Source organism: Rissa tridactyla, chromosome 15, assembly GCF_028500815.1.
Source record: "Rissa tridactyla isolate bRisTri1 chromosome 15, bRisTri1.patW.cur.20221130, whole genome shotgun sequence".
Taxonomy (NCBI): domain Eukaryota; kingdom Metazoa; phylum Chordata; class Aves; order Charadriiformes; family Laridae; genus Rissa; species Rissa tridactyla.
Window position 1 is genome coordinate 10,728,129 of NC_071480.1, and position 22,759 is coordinate 10,750,887.

The 22,759-nt window shown below is 44.3% G+C and overlaps 2 protein-coding genes and 1 long non-coding RNA gene across 5 annotated transcripts; 2 read left to right on the forward strand and 1 right to left on the reverse strand.

Moving 5' to 3' along the window:
* Positions 1 to 92: 92 nt before the first annotated feature.
* LOC128917859 (uncharacterized) lies at positions 93 to 4,607 on the forward strand. The gene is made up of 3 exons (XR_008469392.1): positions 93 to 1,427; positions 1,667 to 1,785; positions 4,413 to 4,607. It is a non-coding gene; the product is annotated as an uncharacterized LOC128917859 (long non-coding RNA).
* COIL (coilin) lies at positions 3,347 to 9,644 on the reverse strand. Its single transcript, XM_054221478.1, has 7 exons — positions 9,354 to 9,644; positions 7,598 to 8,789; positions 7,179 to 7,265; positions 6,065 to 6,112; positions 5,385 to 5,460; positions 4,835 to 4,923; positions 3,347 to 4,336 (listed from the first exon to the last, which is right to left on the reverse strand). Exons 1-7 carry the CDS (start codon positions 9,602 to 9,604, stop codon positions 4,247 to 4,249), a joined length of 1,833 nt encoding a protein of 610 aa, XP_054077453.1. The 5' UTR covers positions 9,605 to 9,644; the 3' UTR covers positions 3,347 to 4,246.
* A 29-nt stretch (positions 9,645 to 9,673) lies between these two features.
* SCPEP1 (serine carboxypeptidase 1) lies at positions 9,674 to 22,759 on the forward strand. 3 transcript variants are annotated; one of them, XM_054221480.1, is made up of 13 exons: positions 9,674 to 9,819; positions 11,408 to 11,553; positions 12,478 to 12,567; positions 13,463 to 13,618; positions 14,102 to 14,176; positions 14,410 to 14,482; positions 15,491 to 15,528; positions 15,712 to 15,840; positions 17,372 to 17,456; positions 18,277 to 18,387; positions 19,017 to 19,154; positions 20,675 to 20,838; positions 20,955 to 22,759. In XM_054221480.1, exons 1-13 carry the CDS (start codon positions 9,765 to 9,767, stop codon positions 21,018 to 21,020), a joined length of 1,326 nt encoding a protein of 441 aa, XP_054077455.1. In that variant the 5' UTR covers positions 9,674 to 9,764; the 3' UTR covers positions 21,021 to 22,759. The 3 variants fall into 3 exon arrangements, with proteins under 3 accessions (XP_054077455.1, XP_054077454.1, XP_054077456.1); XM_054221479.1 differs by having other exon boundaries at positions 9,675 to 9,819; positions 18,274 to 18,387; XM_054221481.1 differs by having other exon boundaries at positions 9,698 to 9,819; positions 11,414 to 11,553; positions 18,274 to 18,387.

Genomic DNA, 22,759 nt, shown 5'->3' on the forward strand with positions numbered 1-22,759 from the left:
TCCCAGAATTTACGCGCCCCGTCCCCGCCCCGGCGGGAGGTGCGGTGGCACCGGCACCCGCCCACCCCCGGGGACGCCAGCGCGGGGGCAGCGGCACCGCCCGCCCCGGGCTTTGCCCCGGGGGACGGGGACGGGATGGTCCGGGGCGGCCGCCGTCTCCCCGCGGGGCCGGGACTCGGGTGGAGGCAGAGCGGCCCCGCGGTGTCCCCGTCCCGAGCCGCGAGAGGTGCCGAGCCGGGGCGGGGGGGCGACGCAGCGTCACCTTCTGCAGCCGCCGCGCCCGGCAGGTCTGGGGTTTGGTTTCTAAATCAAAAGGAGTAATTTCAGCTGCGAAGGCCCACCCGGAGCGGCAGCCCACGGCGGTGGGGAGCGCTGTCTCCCGGCTGTCCCGCTTCCCTCCCAGAACCGGACAAGAGGGACACTGGGATGCTCCAGCGCAGCCCGGCAGCTGCCGGCCTCATTCACCGCACGGGCCAAGCGAAGGCGTGAACCCCGATTCCCACTGAGCACGGGCCCGAGCTGCCGCTGCCCCGGCTGCTTTCCTCGGAGCTGGGGCTAACCTGGCTGTTGAAGATCACATTAGCTGTTTTTAAAGCACGCAGATTACCCGCATTGTGTATGTGGAAACCATCTCAACAGAAGATACTTCCTCAAATATTCTTTTTCTCAATATAACTGTTGAATAATCACTGTTTCTAACAGAAACATTGGATGCTGAACAGCAATCTGTGCAACTGCTCCTGTTACAACTAACTTGACTGCAAATTCTTCCAGTGGCTTCTTCCTGCTCCCTCTTCTGCCCTGTCTGCTGGTGTCCCAAGGACTTCCTCAGTGCCCACCATGCTTCTCCACTCGCACCGTCAGCGTGGGTGAAATGAAGCAGCCTGACTCAAATCTGTGACACCCCCCAGGAGTTTAAACCAAGCCTGGTGGTCTGCAGTGGAAGAAGCGTGGGCTTTCAACTGTATTTCCAGTGGCCAAAGGACACCTAGTGTGGAGAACTGCTAGCGTTCCTTTTAATGTCCTTTAAAAAGTGTTAGCAGGCAATTGTGGGGTTTCTGTGTTGGCCTTAGTCCTCAGAGACTTCCAAAAATGTCCAGGGATCATATAAAGCACTCAAAAGAGGCCATGGTGGTTTGCCTGTTACAATTAGCACTTTGAAAGAAATTCCTAGCCAGCTATTTTGGAAGACTAAATTAAATCTGAATGGTCATCATAAACCTACATTACACAGATAATGTTAACGTCTACCTATGTTGATAATCTGCTCCAGCCTCATAATACTCCTTCAAGATAAACTATGGAGCATACGGAGCGTCGTGTCTCAAGGGCTCTGATTCACTGCTGAGTAATGGCACACAAAGAACAACAGGAGGGGTTTAGAGCTGCTGTGGCTTTGACAAAGGAGCGAAAAGTTCAGGCATCAGGTCTGTAATCCGCTTGAGGGTGGTTTCAAGGAGATGGGCATGGCTCCACTGTTATTTACAGCTTCCTTGGGGTATGCAGGTCGGGACGTCATTAGCTGCTGTCAGGGAATGCAAACACCTGAAGGGTGGTGGTTGGCAGTGACTGCAAAGGAAGGTTCTAACGGAGCTGTGTTGTGTGTGTCATCAGAGATGGGACCAAAGAGCAGCTGTTAATGTTTACGTTTCTTATTTCTCTATAGGTGAACGAAACACTTCGTCCTGGGCTTATCTGCACTACACCACCATCATCTTTCAAACGCTCAGCACCTTCGCTGGATTTTCTGCAGCATTCGTCTTGGATCTACCGCAGCAGACAAAGGTATGCAAACACCAAGGGTGAATATACACCTGACAATTGTAGCTTTTGCTTCTGGAGCAGAACACAGGATGTTTAGAGCTTAGATGAACAATTTCAGTTCTCCATTGTCAGAGAGGGCTTGAAATTCTGAGTAAGCCCAACCACTCCTGTTGTCTAAAAAACAGTAACGTTTCATTAAACAATTTTCATTAAAAATTACTGAAAAATTTTACCATTTAAATAGCTACTGAAGTTAATATTCCCTTTGCTTCCTTGCAATTACTTGAGAATTTCTTCACTTGGTTCTGAACTAAATCTGACCTTTTGCCCAGATATTGTGGATTGAAAGTACCACTCAGAGCCTGAGCAGGAAGTTAGAAGCACAGCAGAATAAATTCTTCCTCGTGCACGCCTGGCTGAGCAAACATCGAGACAGGTGTTCTGATACTCTTGACTTTTTTGGATTTAATATTCAGTGGTTTAAGTAGGTGCAGTTTTCCCATCAAAATCATAAATATCCCCAAATTCCTAAAGAGCCGACACCTACTCAGTGTTATTTTTGCAACGTCTGTAGTCCCGGCAGCAAACTTTCAGGTCTTTAAGATCTGTTCAGCAGGTTCTGGCTGCCAGCCTCCAGCTGCAGCGGCTCATCCTGTCTGTACGCCTGCAGCGCGTTGTGCATGCGTGACTGTAGCTTGCCAGCTCAAACACATTTCGAGTCCAGAATTTGTCAAAAAAACTGTAACAGACTTTTTTAACAAACCCATAATACTCAACTGCAGAGGGCAGGGTGCCAAGGAGCCCCGTGACCAGCAGCTGGGGTTGCCCCAGCAAAGGGGCAAACTCTATGGACAGAAAGTAAGCAAAAAGGGTTCATTCAGAGCATCACCAGCTCCCTCCGGAATTCACACGCGCATTCCGTCCTACTCTACGTTTCTCACCCATTTAGCGCCCCAGCCCTGCCCCGGCTCCCCAGGTACGAGGAACCTGGTGTGCGGCTGTCAAGAGGTGTGTGGGTGTGGGGTGTGATGGGCAGGGCAGCCAGCCAGCTCCCTCAGGCTGACTTGACTTGATTTAAGTTGTGCATTGGAGCAGCAGTTTCACCCAAACTTGATAACAATGGGTAAGTAACACTCAAGATTTTATCTTGAAAAGATCCTCTCTCTGGGGGTGTATTTGTTTTCAACCATCATCTGTTCATCACAGCCAGGCAAACTTAATGCAGCCAGGCTGCATTTAATTTGCAGACAAAACGCATTAGGCAATGGAACAAGAGTTGAATCCTGCTCAAAAGCGTTATGAAATACTTGCTTTACTTTTGCAATTTTATAAGAATTCAAAATTAACGATTTCCTTTAGAAAAAAAACCAAAACTTTCCATTAATCCCAACTGTCTCAGCATGACTGTGCTAGAATAGAACGTCTGTATTTTTCTTTTTGTCCAACTTGCAAAAATTTCCACACAGGAATCCAAATGTCCATTTCTCTAAAAAACAAATTTTACCATAAAGTAACGGCAACTAAAGAGAACCACAACACACAAATTAGTTTTACTCATATAAATACGATTCCTTCACAAAGATTTTAACAGGGATAATGCAACGGTGTGCAATATTTTAATGAAATCATGCACTAGTCAGAGTAGGTTAGCTAAACCACAATGTACAATTTTTCAGGTGTTTGTATCTAGGGTTGGGGTTTTTTTTTCCCATGTCTTCTGTTTGAGAGTCAGCTTCCCTGGGAGAGGCGTTATCTTAAATTGTAAGACTTGCCAAGATGCAAGTACTGCATGGGTATGAGGTGTTCCCTCAGTGCTAATAATTAGCAGAGATGTCAGTGAAGCTCACTGCCACCACCTGGTGACCCATTCTCTATTAAGAAGGAAAGAAGAAAGGCAGCACAGAAACTTAACAGTTACCAATACTATTTATCTGCCTCTCAAAATTACAGAAGCTTGAAATGCACAAGCTTTTCTTGACGTTTTCAAGTAACTGCAAGGTCATGGCATTTGTATCGTGCTCTGCAGCTGTGGAAGGACCTGCATGTGAACAATATTTATATTTCATTTTTAAGTGTTGTTTTAAATTATCCTTACAGCAAGCTACCTCTGAATGGCGGTTATGTGGCTCTAGCCAAATCCAGACATTTAAATGGAGTTACTGACAGTACAAGGTCGTATTTTATCTTTTTGATCAAACCGTTCCAGTTCTGCAGCTTGCAGCCGTAGGATATAAAATTGTTATTAAACTTCTATTAAGAAAAAAAACCCCACAGATCTATATTAAAGACTTCCTATAATAAACAAAGTATTCCTGTATTACATACAAACACATCCTAAAAAAAAGTGTTTCTTTTTCTTTTAGCATAGTTTCATTTTAAAACCATTTATTAAAAACGCCCACCAGCGCATCTGCTGCCCTCAGAACTAGAAGGCAGCATTTCACAAAACAAGTCCGTACAATTATTTACATTTGTTCACATTTTAGATTGTTCCATTTTCCATGCTGGATCCGTTAACTGGAGGCTCAACAATCAGTCTTGGCTCTATCAGTGCATCCCAACTTTCAGTTATCTGAAAACAAAATACAGAGAGTACTTAGCATGCCCAAGCTATAGATGCAATTTCTTCTACATTATGCTTTGTCTAGACTTGAACAAGAGCACTGCGGAACAAAGGTCACAGATCCTTCCTGTGACTCATCGATCTTCTCCATGAACCTCAACCTGCCCAACGTTCTGGGTAAGGACAGATGCAGGTAAGAACAGTGCATGAAATGGAAAACCTTGCAAGAACCAATACTCTATCTAGACATGATATTTTTATTTTATGAGCGGAAACAAAAAGTTACACAGCTTGATGACTTTTTTAATCTAGTTAACTGAATAACATCCAAGAAGCGATTACCATCTTGTAATCATGCACATTCTTGCTAGACAGAATTATTTTTGCTTCAATTTATTTTAATCAGATACATTATTATAAAGGGAATCCCACTGAAATGAACAGAGTCATAAAGCAGGGCACGTATGCAAAACTTGTAACAGGCTTCAAAACCGGACACCCACATACCTTTGTATCCTGAGGAACCGCGTACTCTATCAGTTCTGCTCCATCTGCAGACTGGTAAACCAGATCGAACTTCCCTGGCTCTTTAGCAACTTAAAGAAACAAACAAACAACTCCATTAACTATAAACAAAAAAGTTTAAATGTTTATCATATTTAGAAAGCTAATCAAGACCAGGATTACATCCATTGAAGACAGTGGCTTCACTGACATCACAAAGATTGGCATTATGATCTAAAATTTTCTCTGTAATTCCATATGATTTTAATTTTTTCAGGAAATGAAAGCACAGTAGAGATTAGTTACTGACTACTCATAGTGACTGGCCAGATTTCATTTTGTAAATACCTAAGAGCACCTTCAATAGAACTAGCAAACGTTAGAACTTCTCCATTTAAACAGACTTTTTGGGGACAGAGTGAGCAGGGGAGGGGCGTGTTGAGCAGGAACCCGAGGAAATTTGAAATACTCCTGAACACGAAGCATGCCTCAGACTAGCTGTTTTCCAAGCGATACATGTGACAACAAGCATTTGGTGTCCCAGGGTACGTACGTTGTCTTGCTGACGACGAAAGGATCTCAAGCTCTATCTGTTTTTTATCAGCATTCCAACTGATTATTTTTGCCTCCTTCATAAAGCAACAAGAAAAGAATCAGGTAAGATGTACTTCAGCACTGGGTAACTAGTCTGTATTTACAACCACTGTGGTACTTGATCACAGTTAAAGGAAGTATATCTGTCTGTCAAATTTCTCTGTCTGTATGTGTAAAATCCGCTCAGCAATCTGCAATTATTGGCATCAATAAACTGAAGTTATTCATTGTCACCATCTTTGTAATTTAAATCAGTACTTAGCCAGAAACCAAGTTATTTGAGGTAGCTACAAAATTTTACTTGTACCACTTTGAATAATTTGCCTTGACTTCAAACAGCAGTAGACTCGAATACAGCTACATTTTTCTACTTGAAGGGCTGCATTTTTTTGTCATCTCTAAAATATTAATGATCATTAATAATGCTTGCAGGTTTTTTTTACATAACTGCTTACAACCTTTCAAATTTTCAATTAGTTTTGGGTTCTAGCATTTTAATTTTTACTGCTGCAACAGCAATAGCCTGCAGAGTCAAAGGGATGAGAAGGAAAATACCACACAACCTCAAAATACAGGTGAGGTCTTACCTCACCTGTAAGAGTTTTGTGAGTGAATTAAGGGAGGAAAGAAGAACAGTACCTTATAGTCTGAAACTTCAGGACTGTAATTTTCAGTTAGTTCCAAGCGCTGTTGAAAGAAATACAAGTAACAAATTACAACTTTTCCTGATCCGTGATGATGCCACCTATACCCAGACATGGTTTCTTCAGCAAGAGGGAAGTGCAAGAAGCAAGTCTCCCACTCCTGGATCCTGATGCCGTTCACAGTCCCAGGTCGTCTTCCAGGAATCACTGCTCTAAAGGATTTTCATTCAGGTCAGGCTGTGAGAGATCGGGGAGATGGATCCCAGCCTACGCAACTGCAGTGATTTTATTTTCATTTACTTTTTTATTTTGCAGTGAAGTGTAATTATTTGTATGGTAAGATTTGCAATAGTATTGTAGAAATGCTACAGAACGAAACAACAATATTTTCTTTCTTTTTATAGCATCTAATTTTAACACTGACTTTCCTTGCATGTTGGAAAGACAGAGGTAACATGCTTCTTTCTGACGTTCTTATTTAAACATAAACCTTGAAAATATGCCCACGGCAGAGAGACTTTGTGAAGGAGCAACCAGAAAATTCTGTTATTTGTGAACTGACTTATGTGCTAGTGAAGAGAGTCATTCTACAAATGTACATGGAAATTCACACTGAAATGACGGTGGAGATAACGTTTCTTTGTGTTATGCAAGTACAGGAAATCTAAAGAAATGCACTGAACTTCTACAGATGCTCCAAACCTTTGTAAAAATCAAAGTTAGACTTTACAACAAAAGAATTGTTTGGACCCAACAACAGAAACCTTAACAGTTTCTGTTGTACATGAAACTATTAAGTTAGAAAGAAAGCAAGAGAGGAGTGAAGGCTTTCAGAGACACCCACAAACATTAGACACAAGACTTTTTAGATGCTGAACCATTTGTTTAAACCAAAATTTTTTAAAAAGAACAAATAAGTAGGATGAAGACTATTTCCTAACTCTTACACTTCTAGGATAGTGGTCCCAGAACAACGTAAGATTAAATTCTTCAGCGTAAGCTTCCAGCTGTCAGGACCACGCTATCTGTAGTGTGTCCTGCAAAACTTGCAGTGTCACAAATGAAACAGTTTTAGCTTGCTAACATTCAGTATTTCACAAGTTCTTTACCTTAAAGGCAATTCTTTCTCCCACTTGTGGTGGGGCTGCTAGAAGAGGTAACACGCTATAGTCTCTCTTGGGGACCTCCACAGGATTCTGTGAAACAAACAGTAAACCCATTGATTTAATTACAGTATTAATAAAAACAGAAGAGAACGTTTGTGCGGTGTGGACTGTAAGAAGTTCTGAGAAGAGTATCCGAGTGCTTTGTTTTGAGATATATAATACAATTGCTTAAATATTGTTTCATAAACACTTCCTCAGGCTGCTAAATGGAGATAGAGTAAAGATCAGATTTACTAAGTTAAGACCAACCTTTATTGTACTCATCTATTTCTGCTGTTATGAATTACTCTCATCCTATACACTTTTTTATATAGTTAAAGCTGCAAGAGAAAGGTGACCTATGACTGCGTAAAGTCACTCACCTGGACAAGAATGGAAGTGTTTGTCGCAGCTTCATTTAACTGCCTCTGTTTCTGGCCTTCACTGCTGTAGTTATAGAAGAAGCCAGGGCTTGCTCCTCTCCCACGGCCTTGGCCCCTCATCATCCCATGAAACCCACGGCCCCTAGGTCCTCTCCAGAAGTTATCCTCTCCTGTTCCACGCCCCCTTCCACGCCCCAGGCTGGCAAGTGGTCCTTGAATAGTGGCTGGCAACTGTTTAGTACAGTTTCTTACTACGGAATTACTCAGTCCAGCATTTGCTGCAGGTTTTTTAATAACAAGCGTTTCTGAATCTGAACTATCAGACTCCGAAGAGGAGGTCTTTGCTTTGGGAGCCGTGGTGGTACTGGTTTTTACAGCTGCCGCATTGTTAGGCAGTGACTTTTCCTTCGCAGTACCATCTTGTGCTGTTGCCACTTTCTCATCCTCTGTACTCGAGTCAGAGTCTGAACTGGAAGACTGGGATTTTTTAGCATTTTTACTAATTGCAGTCTTAGTGGAATTCTCAGTGTTGGACTTTACAGTCACTTTATTAGAAACAGTTTTCACATCAGAATTCGCACCAGCTTGGGATTTGTCTTTAGGAAGCGTTGCCACTACAGGTTTATGGGAAGATTTATTTTGCTTTATGTGTAATTCACTGCTGTCACTGTCAGACGATGTGCTGGAAGAATCTGAAGATCCCACCCTCTTTTTTCTGGACTGTGTTGTGACTTTTTTGGTGTTATTTTTACCAGAATTTAGAGAAAAGCTCTCATTTGCCTGTTCTAAAGCCATCTTTGCTGCAGCGGCCTTTGTCTGCTTTACATCCTTCTTTTTTGTTGTCAACTGTTTCTCCCTCTCCGTTTTTTTAAGCTTTTTAGATTGGCCAGTAGAGCTCTCTTCCTTACCTTCTGTGAGTCTATTTCTCCCACTAACTTCTTCCTTTCTTTTTCTTTTCTTGTACCTTTTGTGAGAGTCCTGAATATCTACAGAGGTCTCTTCTCTACATGAAGAATACTCAGGATTATATTTATTCTTTTTCTTTTCTCTTTTATGCCTGTCATCTTCATTTCTAGAGAATTCTTCCTCTTCTTGCTTTTGTCTACGCCGTTTTTTGTCTTCATTGGGTGTATAAGAAAAGCCACCATCTATCTCTTCATAATCATCTGCAACTATCTCTTCCAATTTTACTCTGTCAAGAAAACAAACAAAAGCCACTGCTCAGCATAATTAACACCTTTTTCCTGTGTGTCAGCAGCTCAGGTAAGCTTGTGTTTTGGGAGCAGGGATGCTCCACCTGCTAACGGACAGTGCAGGCAGCAGTGCCCGGAGCACGGGCTGCTATCCCAAACCAGAGCTCCGGTCCTGAGCCCTCGCCGGGGGCCGGGGCTGCAGAGTCTCCGAAAGCCCCGCTCCGGCGGTGCAGGGGCTCGGGGCAGGCGGCAGGAGCACCAGGGGATGGCGGCAGCGCTCTCCTTCCATCCTGGAGATTCCCAACCCCTTGGCTCTCCCCAGCCCCTTTCGGGCATCCCGGGGGTTCTCAGGCACCGCAAGCTTTGGGGAGCGGTGCCCGCTCCACCCCCGGGAGCCGCGGGAAGGGCCCGAGGGCCTCTCCGGTTCCCCGGCAGGGCAGGGCAGGGCATGGCGCGCTAGGGACCGCCCCCCCCCCCGCTACCGCGCAACCCGAGGAGCGTCCCCCCCCAGCCCTCTGCCAGCGGCTCAGCGCGGTCCCCCTCCCGGGCAGCCCCCGCCGTACCGGAGCGAGTCGTTGTCCCGCACAAGGCGGGCGCTCTCAGTGGGGGGCAGCAGCGCTCCCTCCAGGAAGAGGCTCAGGCGGGCCCGCCGGCTGAAGCCGAACCTGTGGCGGATGAGGCTAACGAGGTCGGTGACGAGGCGCACCTGGCTGGGCTCCAGCAGCAGCCAGCACAGCGCGCAGCCCGGGCTGCCCGGCGGCGGGTAGTCGAAGAGTAGCCGCAGCCGCACGGGGCCGCTACCGGCCGCCGCCATCTTGGCGGTGAAGGAGGGCGATGGCGCCGCGCGTGGGACAAAAAGGGCGGGCGGTGCGCGTGAAGCTGGGCCCCGCCCCCTGAGGGCGAGGCGGGGTCGGTCCCGTCCCGTCCCCGCTGCACGTGACAGCGCCGCGGCGGGCACCGCGAGCTGCTGCGGGATGGCGACGGGGCTCTCGCTGCTGCTGCTGCTGCTGGTGGCGGCGCTGGCGGCAGGTACGGGGACGGGACGGGACGGGACGGGACGGTGTGCCCCGGGCAGTCCCGGAGCCACAGCACGTTCTGCCGCCGGGAAGGGCCTGGGCTGGGGTTTGCGAGCCTTGCCGTGGTGTTACCGCCGTCCCGGGGGCGGTAGCCGGGGGGGACGTGGTGAAGGGTCGTGGGCAAGGCGCCGGCGCTGCGGGAGGGCGGTAGGAGCCCCCGGTCGGGCGCGGTGCGGGATCGTGCACAGTCCCAGGCGGCCCCGGCCGGGGCTGTCGCCGTGTCTCTGCCGGGGGCTGTCGTGACCTTGAAGCCGTCGCCTCCCGCCCCGGCTGGCCGGGGTCTGTGCTTCCGGGGAACCCTTTTGGAGCAGGAATGTGGGAATTCAGGTCCCGGTTGATTGACCTGGGTGAGACGGGTGGGAGAGGCCCGCCACAAGCCAGGGTAGCCCTTCCCGTGGCTGTTTCAGCCGGAGCCTTGCCCGTCCTCCCTGAAAAATAGCCCGTCCCGCGTTGGGCGCGCCCCAGACCCTCTGCCAGCCCTTGGCAGCTGCGAAGGCCGGTGAGGCAGCCGTGTAGCCAGCGTGCCTGGAAGCATGAGGTGATGATGGGGCTTTGAGCAACCTGGTCTAGTGGGAGGTGTCCCTGCCCATGGCAAGGGGTGCTTGGAACTGGATGATCTTTAAGGTTTCTTCCCACCCAAACCACTCCCCGGTAGCGGTGCCGTCTGGCACCGGATGACAGGAGTGTAGGGCCTGCCCACGGCGTTCTACCTGCGAGACCCCTCGGGTGGGGGCTGCAAGGAGCAAACCAGCCGTATTGGGGTGTCCCTGCTGTTGCTGTGAGGGCTGGTCCGGGAAGTGTGACGTTGTCCACACTGGTAGAATCTGTTTGGCGCCGTGTCTTGTGGGTCAGCAGAGACTGGGCATGGGGGCTTGAAAAAGCTTTATCGCTGTGTCTCCAGGGGAGTGCTGCCTGTCTCGTGATCGAGAAGGTTAAGGGATGTAGTTTCAAAGGTCGATTTCTGGGGGAAAGCGTCTGTGTCCTAGGTGCAGAATAGACCAACTGCTTAAGTTGACAAGACTCTACTGACTTAATTGAGTTTAGGATTAGATCTGAGGTTCGTTTAGAAGTGTACCTTCTGTCTATCCTGCATTTACTCTCCTTGGGAACTGTAAAATGATTTGACCTTCCCAGAGACTGAGATCAAAGTTGGATCCCTGAGGGAGCCCCGGTGGCCCTGAAGCTGGTATGTGTTATTCCATCGTGTCTAGTGGAGCTGTGCTTTCAGCCTGGGCCTTGAAAAGAATTCAAGTGTTTCCCTGATAGAAAAAATTATCCTGGCTATTTTGGCAGCCACTGTAGGGTCAGGCCCTGATAAGTAAGCACTTAATTACACGCTTAACTTCATTCATTGATGATAACTCAGCTATGTGTGTGGGTATAAGTATAGGCGGGTTTCTTATCGTAATAGTTTTTTAATGGAAGCACTTCTAATTATCACACCCAAGATTGAAATGTAATGTTTTGGAACAAATGTGGAGGAAAGCTCAAAGCTGAGCCTGTTTACCTAGCTGATTTTTATTTTTATTTCCCCCCCCAAGGTGCAGTTCTGAGGCAATCCCGAGAGCCCAAAGAGCTGTGGGGATATGTGGAAGTTCGAAGTAAAGCGCACATGTTCTGGTGGCTCTACTATGCAAATAACCCAACCAAAGACTTCACAGAATTACCTCTCATCTTGTGGCTTCAGGTGAGGTTTGGTGAGAGGATCTTAAACAATAATTCTTTCCATCTGTGCCTGGATCAGTCTGATGGGTACTTTACAGCTCTACAGAAATAGGATTCAAAATTGTCCGATTCTAAATGAGTCAGGTATTCAGGTTAGGAAGAAATAATGAAAATATCACCCTGCAATCACGGGGTGCCCTCAGCTGCTCACCTTCCATCAAGTTAAATTGCAGAAATAGAGGTTGTTCTTATCTTTTTATACAACAGTGGTGCTTTTTGTGCCAGACAATACAAGTACATTTTACCATCACTGCTCCTTTCCTGAAGAGCTTACAGACTAAACAATGTGCAGAGAGTAGATAAAACAATCAGAGATTTAGAAGGACTTCTAGGTGGAAACAACTAAGAGGGACTGATTGTTTAGAGACTGGTCGCCTTCAGTCACGGTTTGATAAAAGGCAGTGGTGTGTGCTCCACGTTCACCTCCAGCAGTACACTGCAGAAGGTAATGTTGAATATAATCACTTGATGACTTGGTCTTTTTCCTTCTGGCTTATTTCTTCAGAGTGAAATGCACGCGCTGTATATGCTGATAGAAGTAATGACTTGCAAACCTCTGTAGATAGCTAACTTTTGCATTCGTATTGAGGGGGTAAGGGGAAGGTTTTCAAACTGCACCCACATAGCATACAACTCATTTAATGCTTTCACAAGTGGGTAATTGCTTCTCTGTTTAAATTCTTGCCTTTAGAAATAGCATGTATACACATAATGAAAGGCGATGAGGAAGAAAGCCTTTTTGCAAATTAACATGTAGTACAAAAGCCGTTTTTTGAAGTTTACAGTCTGTCATTCTACTTACTGGCTTGCTTTTATTTTTCTCCTATCTATCATATCTGTACCAGGCTGCCTTTTAACCTATTTGTCATTTGGTATTTTGCCACAGGGAGGTCCAGGATCTTCAGGCTGTGGATTTGGGAACTTTGAAGAGATTGGCCCATTAGACAAAGAAATGAAACCAAGAAATACAACCTGGGTATAGTAGAGGGTTCAGCTTCTAATTATTGATTGCGAAATGTTTTTTCCTTATGTAAGCAGATGATTTGTTATCACAGAACAGTTTTCTTTTAAAATTCTATAGAACTATGATATTTCATCTTAAAATAGTATGGTTAATGAAATGGCTTATATGAATATCCTTGTTAAGAACTGAAGAATAGATCTATTAACTTCATTTGATGGAATATGTTTGGGCATCCATGGATTTGTGAGTTGCAGGTGTCTGGGAAACTGAGAGCAGGGAAATTCTAGAAAGATTTTATTTCAGATCATGACTTTATTATGTACGGTCATAGAGGTTTTTCTGGATGGCTGGCAATGTATAAGCAATGGCTCGTAATTATAAGTCCAGTCTGGCCTTCAAGGGAAAACAAGTTAGAGCTGCCTGTGAAGGCAGAAGTTTATTCAGTGAAAATGTATTTGTGCTCTGAGGTACCCATAGTGTAACTACTTTGGAATTCCCTAGATTGTATGGTGATCTACCCTTGGATCACTGGGATTTCTTGGTTGCCATTCTTGTTGCAGATCGGGCAGATTGAAAGACTTTATGTTGTACCTCTTCATTTGTGAGCCTTACTGCTTTGGGCCACGCTATTAGTCTGTGTGCTGGTCTATTGATTTTATTTGTACACTTGTAAGTATACAACTATGGCATTTGCTATAGCAATTTCACAAAAGCCCAGCAACCTGAAATAAAATCCCTCTTATTTTACATTCTGACAGACAAGTCTCACCTGTACCATTCTCTGTTTTGGACTTGCACCTTATTTTTCTGCAGTCTTTTTCAGGGCCAGAAATTCAGTGGCTCAGTGAAACCACAGTTGCTGCTGCTGAACTGAGGTTTCATACAAATCTTCTTTCTGCTTGTACAGGTGCAGGCAGCCAGTGTCTTGTTTGTGGATAATCCTGTGGGCACTGGATTCAGTTACGTGGATGATTGTAGCTTGTTTGCCAAAAACCTTACCGCAGTAGTTTCTGATATGATGGTTTTCCTTGGAGAATTCTTCACCTGTAGAACAGAATTCCAGGTAAGTGAATGGAATTCTTGGTTAGAATAATATTTTTCTTTGCTTTTAAACAGATCTCAAAAGGAATTAACAAACAGCCTTCCAGATGGGCAGTGTTTGCTAGAAGGCAGCATGCATTTGGTGGGAGTCAGTGCAGGTATAACCACTGCCTATTTCCCACAATTCAGAATTGGTATCTTGAATTTGGTGCTAGTTAGATCAGCAGTGGGGTGGGTTATAGTCTTATCGTGCAATCCGAGAAGCATGTAGGATCATGTCTGTTTCTAGTTCCAAAATACTGAAGTGCCTGCTTCAAAATTTCCCCCAGTATTTCCACTAGGATGTTGGGAAATCTTATCTGCAGCTTAGAATCAGAAAAATATCCAGTGTTTGATAGCAAGAGGTGAAGAGCCAGTGCCTGGGTTCTGCGGGATGTGGGAGACAGTTGGAGGTATCTTCTGCCCTCTGTCCAATGGGTTCATTGTGTGGCTTCTCTCTCTTCAGAACATCCCATTCTACATATTTTCTGAGTCTTATGGAGGTAAAATGGCTGCTGGCATTGCTTTAGAGCTGCATGAGGTAAGTAGTTGGAGGATGTAGTTCACTTTTCACTTTAAAACGTGCTGTTCTACAAGCATTTGTATTTCCTGGAATATACTGTCCCTGTTGCCTAATTCAGACTGCTAGTTATGTTTTTCACTTAAAGAAAACTGTTTCTAGAGTCATGAATAGCTAACTAAAAGGGTTTTTTTGTTTGTTTTGTTTTGGTGTGGTTGGTTTGTGTTTGTGTGTTTTTTCTGTTATTCACCAAGGCTGTTCAAAAAGGGACCATAAAGTGCAATTTTATGGGGACTGCTCTTGGAGACTCATGGATTTCTCCTTTGGGTATGTTTAAAAATCCTCAGACTGTGGGTGGTTTGTTGTTGTTTTGTTCTGTTGTTTTTTTTTATCATTCCAAGGGCACCTAGACTCAAAAATGCCAGCCCTGCCTTAAGTGAATTGAATCTCTATTGAGTCTGGTAAATCAAAAAGAAATACTTCAACATTGCAAACTGTGATTGAAGAATCTATCTTTAGAACGTATCTAGATGATGAAAAGTCAGAGAGCAGTCAGTGGGGAGCACACTTGCATTTGAAGTGGGGTGGTGCTGAAATGTCCCTGCACACCTCTACAGCCTCTGAGCTGTTTTGGTAAGAGTACTGCGCTTAAAACGTGGCCACCAAATGATTCACAAGGTTGCAACTGAGACTTTGTCTTTTTTTTTGCTAGAAGACCTTGTGCTGAGGAACTGATGTGCTCCCAGACCTGGAAGAGATCGGGTGTGTCTGGTGGAGGACAAAAAACAAATTAAAGGACTCTTGGCCCTTCAATGGGATTTGCAAGAGCAGGCTCCACAGATTCTCTGCAGCATGGGACAATATCAAGCAAACTCCTGTCTGTCTTAGGATCAGCTGATCCTTGAGACCTTATAAACAAACTTGTTATAAAACAGATTTGTTTTATAACTAGATTTTTTTTCCCCCTGTAACTTTTGCAAACAGATCAGTTTAGACAACGCCCATTCACTTGTCAGAGCTCCCCCCATGTTCTAGCAATGTGCTGCAGTGTTGGGGTGAGAACATTTTGCTAAGAACATGTCTATTGCTTTAAATAAATTTCACTGATTAACACTTAGGGAGTTAACAATGTTGCAATGCTTTTATTGGTTCTCAGGATTTGTAAAGAACTTGCTCTGTGGTACATAACCTTTGGGCTAAACTGAGCTGACAGTACCTTTCTACTGATTAATTAATCTCCATGTATTTTCATCACAATCGTTCTTGCTACAATAAAAGCAAAGGGAATCGTATGTAAAAAAACTTAGATGTTTGAAATCTGTTCTTTTTCTTTAGACTCTGTGCTGTCTTGGGGACCCTATCTTTACAGCACTGTAAGTACCTTCTTAAGTTCTTGGTCCTCACCTGGTTGCTTGTACTACCATACAGTATAAATAGATGTTGATTTTTAAGGTTAGCCCTTAGCCGGAATAAAACCTCAAGTGCATGGAGACTGCTAGCAATAAACGAATGTGAAATTATAATTAAAGCTCTCCTCCTTTGTGTTTGTCTTCCAGTCTCTCCTTGATGATAATGGTCTAGCAGAGGTGACTGCTGTTGCTAAAGAAATAATGGATGCAATAAATAAAAATCAATATGGGCTGGCCACTGAGCTGTGGGGCGAGGCTGAAGGTGTCATTGAAGAGGTGAGATCTTCTTTGACCAGCATTAATAACTAACTGGTACCTGGGGAGGCGCACATTTTCAGGTTATCCTTTCTATGAGCACTGGATTGGCATGAATCCTCCAACCCCCTGCCCAGTCATTTTTGCCAGTGTATGTTTTATCCCAGTGCTGACATAGAAAGAGCTGTTTGTTTGCTGTGTGCCACTGTGTGATTGTAAGAGGCACTGGGTAGAGTGACCCACATGGGCTTACGGTATTGCCTCAAGGTTTCAACTTGGCACATCACTTAAATAGGTGCTTATTTTTTAGCATGAAACTAATACCATTGATTTCTATAGAACTCAGTTTCAATTTAAATGAGCTATGTCTCCTTAAAAGCTTTTTTTTTGGGATATTGAAAAACACATCCAGCAAGACACAAATTTCAGGTTAAGCATAGATCTCTATTTAAAGAACTACAATAGGTGCACAGGATGGAAAGGAACCTCGAGTTATGTCCTATTACTATGAGTTACTATATCTTGTTAATTAGCAAGTTCCAGCCTAAAAGATAGGTAGAACTTTGCTCTTGTTTTTCCTGTTGAAGGGTTGCTCCAAAATCTCATTCTTCCTTGTGTTTTTGTTTTAGTACAAGTAAAGCTCTGGCTTCCTCAAACTGAAAAACTAATCTGGAGCTGCTTGCTTTGCTTGCTTTTTGTGGGGGGTTTTGTTTAGTTTCATAACTGACAGTGCCTTGCACACAGTTGGTTTCACTTCTTACTGTTTGGAAGGAACTTGTGGTTCCCATCTTGCCTTTCTCTTCAAGTCTGCTTCTCTTCTCCCAGTTGTGATATTGCTGTCAGGGCGCAGTCACTTCAGTGCTTCAAGGGTTGCTGTTGTGAGCTGATTTCTGACCTATGCATCAGAACCTTAAAGATGCAAAAATTGAATAAAGCAGGGCTTCAAGAATCTCAAGCAATTTCTCTAATGGCAACACTGATCACGCTTGTCCTTTGGATGCAGGCAGCCCGCTGTCTGCGTCAGAGCTGCCATTCTACAATTCTTGGACTCATCCAGGTGTCAGCAGTTCCAAAAGAAGGGTGGCTGATACCTACAACCACGATCTTGAGGAATCGTTTGAGATTTTGAAGGGTTGTGGGTTGGAAGGTTGCGGAGCAAGAGGCAGCATCAGGCTAGACTAGATCTAGCAGAAGAGACGATCTGAAAGCATCATCTGGTATTGCAACTCTCTACAATGAGTAATGAGAATCTGCAGTCATTTGCAGGGCGTAAGGCTTCCTGTAGCTTCACATCCGTTTCAGAGACGTAAATAACATCTCTGGCACAACCCATGTGTGACCAATACAGACTTGAGAAAACTCTTCCCCACTTCTCAAAGCAAATGCAGAATAGAAGTTTTTCCATACGTGTCTTCCTGACGAGTACATAAAGTATCAGGTCACATGGCCTTCTATTTAGGATGGACTTACCTGTTTTTTTCAGAAGAGAGTGTTCCTCATACCTGAGAAATGTTTTTGTTACAGTGTTACTGAAATGATCTTGTGTTTTCAGAACACAGACAATGTGAACTTTTATAACATCATGACTAAGGACGTTCCAGAGATGAAATCAAATGAACAAGAAAATCTCCATCTCCGTAAGTTGCGTTTAAGTACTTGAGCTTCTGAGGCCCTGTGTCTGCATTCACGTACCTTCAACTCCGATAGTGGGAACAGCCTCAATTAGCACATCGTTAAAATAGGGCCTGCAGATCCAAAGGATATTGATATTCTGCAGAGCAGAACTTGTTTGCTCTTGCATGAATAGGGATAAATAGGAATGTGGAACAACCCTTCTATAGATTACACCTCCACCTATACATCTTGCACAAATTATTGCAAGGAAGTAGTCGGTATAATTGTGACATAGTTTGATGACCTTTTAAGTTACTTCCTCTTAATGTCTTTCATTTCTGTCTTTAAGCTAGGATACAAAAATGTCTCATCAATGTAATAGTTTGATTAGACGCTTTTGCTCCATGACGTTATGCATCAATGTGAAAAACACATGTGTAGAGTTTCTTTCAGGCTCTTTATCTCTTTCTGTTGGCTTCTGTTGTGAATGGCACAGTTAACTCCCAAAAGTAAAATGTTGCAGCTCAAAAATAACTGGTCTGTTGAGGAGAAGAAATCATGTCTGTACCAAGTGGCTAAAGCAGAACCTGGTCCCCTGAAAAAGTGCTGTGTTAGCCAAAAGTAGAAATGGATGGCTGTGTTCTTCCCATATCATCCCCTAACCTAAATAATGGTTTACTTCAGTGGTTTCTAGTTAAAGTAAATAAATTTCTCTCTGTAGTGTTGCATTTTCATTAGAAATGAGTTTGTTGGACGTGATGGTAACACTGAAAATTGTTATCTATGCAGGATGACTGCCTTAAATGTGCCACCCCTCAAAGTGTGTTCTCTCTTTTTCAGTAGGACTTTACCAGCGCCATGTCAAATATATGCATAAGGAGAGCCTAAATGAATTGATGAACGGACCCATCAGAAAGAAGCTAAAAATTATTCCTGACTGTGTGAAATGGGGAGGTACTTTCCTGTCTGCTAGTGTGGATCTTATGAGTGCATTATTGCCCTTTTACAGTATTGCAGTCTGTAGGAAGATACTTTCCTGTAGTAAGCAGTCACATTAAATTGTCATTATCCTTGGACCTAAGAAGAGGACTTACTCTCAGAAATGAATATGTAATAGGGCAGGCCTGTGGGAGCAGATGTGGTTCTGATTCTGCTGCTTGTTATCTGTCGTCAGTCAAGCAGCTAAAAATAAAGGGGAAGGAAGAACATGCTCCGTGTCTCAGCAGCTGGTTACTGCCTTTTGTACAATCTTGCTGAAATTCCTGTCAGTTTTTCTTTGCCAGAAATCTTGTATCATGTGCTGCGTGGTGTGGAGGGGAGGGTGTCAAACAGAAAGAAAGCCTTAAAGGATCGATGCCAGCACCCTGTATGTGTATAACAGGAGCCAGAAGCTACAATGCTGTGTGTGAGCTCCAGTGGGAGCGTGGTTGCGTTCTGGTTCTCTTTCTGCTGCTTCGGGCTAGGACTGGTTTTTATGCTGCCATGAACTGCATTTTAGGACCCTTAGCCAGTTGCTGCTGTCCCAGCTTGGGGCTGACATTATTCATCAGTTAAAATTCGTCTTTTTTTCTGGTTCCAACCAGGTCAGTCCAGAGATGTCTTTGAGAACATGGCTGAGGACTTCATGAAACCTGTCATTGATATTGTTGATCAGCTTTTGGCAGCCAATGTCAATGTTACGGTCTACAATGGGCAGCTGGATCTCATTGTGGACACCATGGGTAAGGGAATTCTCGACTGCGGTTGGGAACAGAACACGTGACGAGTAGAACGTGAAGTTGCCAGTAATATTGGTACCTGGATCTCTCCAGTCTTCTGTGCAAATCTCCTATCTAACTGTCAGTGCTTAAATACTACAGTCATAAATGAGCAGCTCTTAGTATGTTTTGTTTACATCCCTCTGAGAGAGGTGATTCCTTTACCTCCTTATATTGTTGGGAAATAGATCTGCAACATCAATAATTGCTTGTTTCAGTGAAGCCCCTAAGTAGATAGGTAGCTGCGAATTCACTTAATTCTTCTGGATAGACACGTATGTGTGTATGCTCATTTATAAATGAAGAATGAGGACAGATGAATAAATATATGGAGATTATCCTCTCTTCTCCTGCTGTGTCTTGAAGATCTTGTTCTCTGGGGCAAAGGTCATATCTTGCTACAGATTTGTCAGCCTTCACTGAGTGGCCTGCAGCAGAGAGCATGGTGCCAGGTGAGATGGAACAAGGGTGTTAGTAATCAATCAGGGAGGGTGCAGTATAAGAGTGATCATACCTGCTGCTCAGTAACGTGTATGCACCTGCACATCTTGTCCACTCAAGGGCTTTGTTTGTCCCTTGCTGCTTGCAAGATGCAGGCTTGATCCAAGTGGCAGTTTGGGAGCCAGCCCAAGTATTGCTGAAATGCCTCATGCTGCAAGGCTGCTATGCGCTCTTCCATTCACCTTTTCTTATTGATTTAAATCTGCAGTCACAGAGCGTGCAGACATCTTCCTATGTTGTGAAAGGTTTTATCCTTTGTCTGTCTCTACCCACTTAGATATTCAGATGTCCTTCAGTGAACAACATAGCAATCAATAAATCAGGAAACAGAGTATTTAGGCTGTCAAAACAGATTAGCAGTTAGTGGTGCTCCAGTTTATCACATTTTGAGCTGAAATTGTGCTGCAGTTAACATGTAAATTCTTCCACTGGATCAGAGGTAGGCTAAAGCTTTTTCCCCCTTGGTGTCCTGGAATTAGTCTTTTTGCTGTCTTGACCTCCACCTTCTCTAGCAGGCACCTGAAAACACAAAACCTTTCCCGGTTCTTGTTGATGAGTGACTGTAACAAACAGAGAAGCAGTGTCTCTTCTGATTTCCAAGACGGGGACTTGGTGTGGCTGATCCTTCTCCATAGCAGAACATTCAAGTTGTTTCAGGAGTAAAGCAAAATATGTCAGAATTGCTAGAGCTGCAGAGCCTCTAGAGGCACACGTTCAACTTGTGCAATCATAAGTCCATTCCACATCCGTCTTCATTGTTTGCTTTTTGCCTTCTCCCTCCATTTGTTTGTTTCACCTTGTCTTGAACACAGCCTTGATCATTTTCCCAGGCATAGCAAAACTGTTTTTAGGATCTGTGCACACAGAGATTTTCTGCTAACTCTGCTATATTGGTATCTAGTACAGTGGGCATCCAGCTGAACTGGAACTCCCAAGTTGCTGTGTCAGTATTGGTAATCAAGCGTGTCTCTTCTCTTTAACAGGCCAGGAGGCATGGATCCGGAAACTGAAATGGCCTAATTTGGACCAGTTCAACCAGCAAAGGTGGAAGGCACTGTATGTGTCTCCCGAATCCACTGAGACAGCTGCTTTCCACAAGGCCTATAAGAACTTTGCTTTCTTCTGGATTCTTAAGGCTGGGCACATGGTAAATAATACACTTCTCGGGGTGGGATGCACCACCATCAGGAAGAAAACTGAAGATGCGTATATGCTTGCTGTCTGCTTCCTTGTGCTTACCATGTGCTCTCATCTCTGCGCTAGGTACCGTCTGATCAAGGAGAGATGGCACTGAAAATGGTCAGGATGGTGACCCAACAGCAGCACTAGGGAAGGGGAGGCCAGCTGGCGTGGCTTCTGTCGAATGTCAATGCTCTTGCAGAATATGAGTCCAGAATAATAAGCTGCAGGAGGGACAACGGCTATTTGGACACAAAGCCTCTCTAATATTGCTGAGAATGTGCGTAAGCACTTATGGAAAGGCATTTTTTTTTTCCTTGAATGAGTTGTTGCTTTTGAATTTGTAAGCTGTGATTTGCTGCCTTAACAGTGTTTATAATGATTCTTCCAGAGGGAAGTCGACTGTCATAAACAACTAGCTCTGAGCCATTGCCTTTGACTTAGAAAGATTTTGTGCTCTTGTAAAAAGCTGCCCTCCCCTGAATTTTCTCTTCTCTGTTCACACACCAAGACTAAAACTGATTTGAGTCCTGATAAACTTGCTCTTTGTTCCTCTCAAAGAGCCAACCTGTTTCATGAGGCTGTGGAATGTCCCTTCACTTGTCCTCAGGCTTCTGCTTGAGTCACTTGGCTGGATTACAAGCTGAAGACCTGGAGATGCCAGGATAGAAGACCTGCCCTGGAGGATTTACAGTCCATCTCATCTTGCTGAGGTGCCTGAGTTAGGATCCAAGATTCTTCAGGCTTCCTGTGCTGTGGAGAGAGAAAAACACCCTCCCAGGGGAGGATTTGACCTATTTCATCTGACCATTTGTTTCTTGTTTTCATTCTCTTTCATGACCGTTACCTAAACTTTGCCTTTAGCCAAACACCTAAAGAACATCCAGCAAGTGTGCTGAAGCAGGAGCCCTGTTAATACCTTCTTCTTGTACAGAAGAGAGTCCTAATGGCCCAGAAGTCTCTTACAACCTTCTGAGCCTAGCCTGGAGAGTGGAGAGTATTATTTGAGTCATAATAGCGTAATTCTGAAAGATAATAACAGTATTTAAAAGAAAGATATACAAGCTAAAACCAGTATCTTGATACATATTTTTCTAGGGCTTTTTTTAAGTCTTTCAGAGACCTGTGATTTTGAAACAACTTTTTTTATATAGTACACAGTCAGGAGAGGTGGTTAGACATCATTTGACTTTGGTTTTGGAGCACAAAGTGACCGTTGTTTATTGGTGTCTGATAGGAGGCATAACAGCTTGTTCCAGCTGCCAGAATCCTAAATAAATAGCAACCCCTCAATTACTCCAGCAACAGAAACTGTCATGAAATATCTGATAGTGTTGACTTAGAAAGGACTGAGGCATAATGCTGTGTAAACACATAAGCAATCACCCAGCAGCTGGACTACTGGCACCTAATAATTGCTTTCCTTCTGCATGTTCTCTGCTTGAACTGTGTTCTTGAGAACTCTAGCAATGCAAATCCAAATTTTTTTAAACACATTTTTCAATAAATGCAATAGGTCTAATCTTCCTCTCTCTTGGGCACCACATTGATTTCACTGCTTGAAAATCGCATGTTTTCTGGTTTGCTTTTTGATGTAAAGCCCCTGCCAATGGGAGCAGATGCAGTCAGGCTTGAGAGGGAAGGGTGCACGACTGTGCTCTCCCCTCTCCTGTGTATTTGGGACTGCAGCCCCTCCGGTCCTTTCCACTAAATGCACTCCTTCAGAGCATGTCAGGCAACTCAGAATAGCTAGGCAGGATTAAACCAGCAATTGTTTCTGTTCTCTTTCTGTTTGAACGTTAGACCAAGAAGAATAAGAGGAGGGTCCTAGAGGTGTGTAAATCTGCATTCTTGGAATATTTTAATATAACTTGCCAAGCAAACAAGTA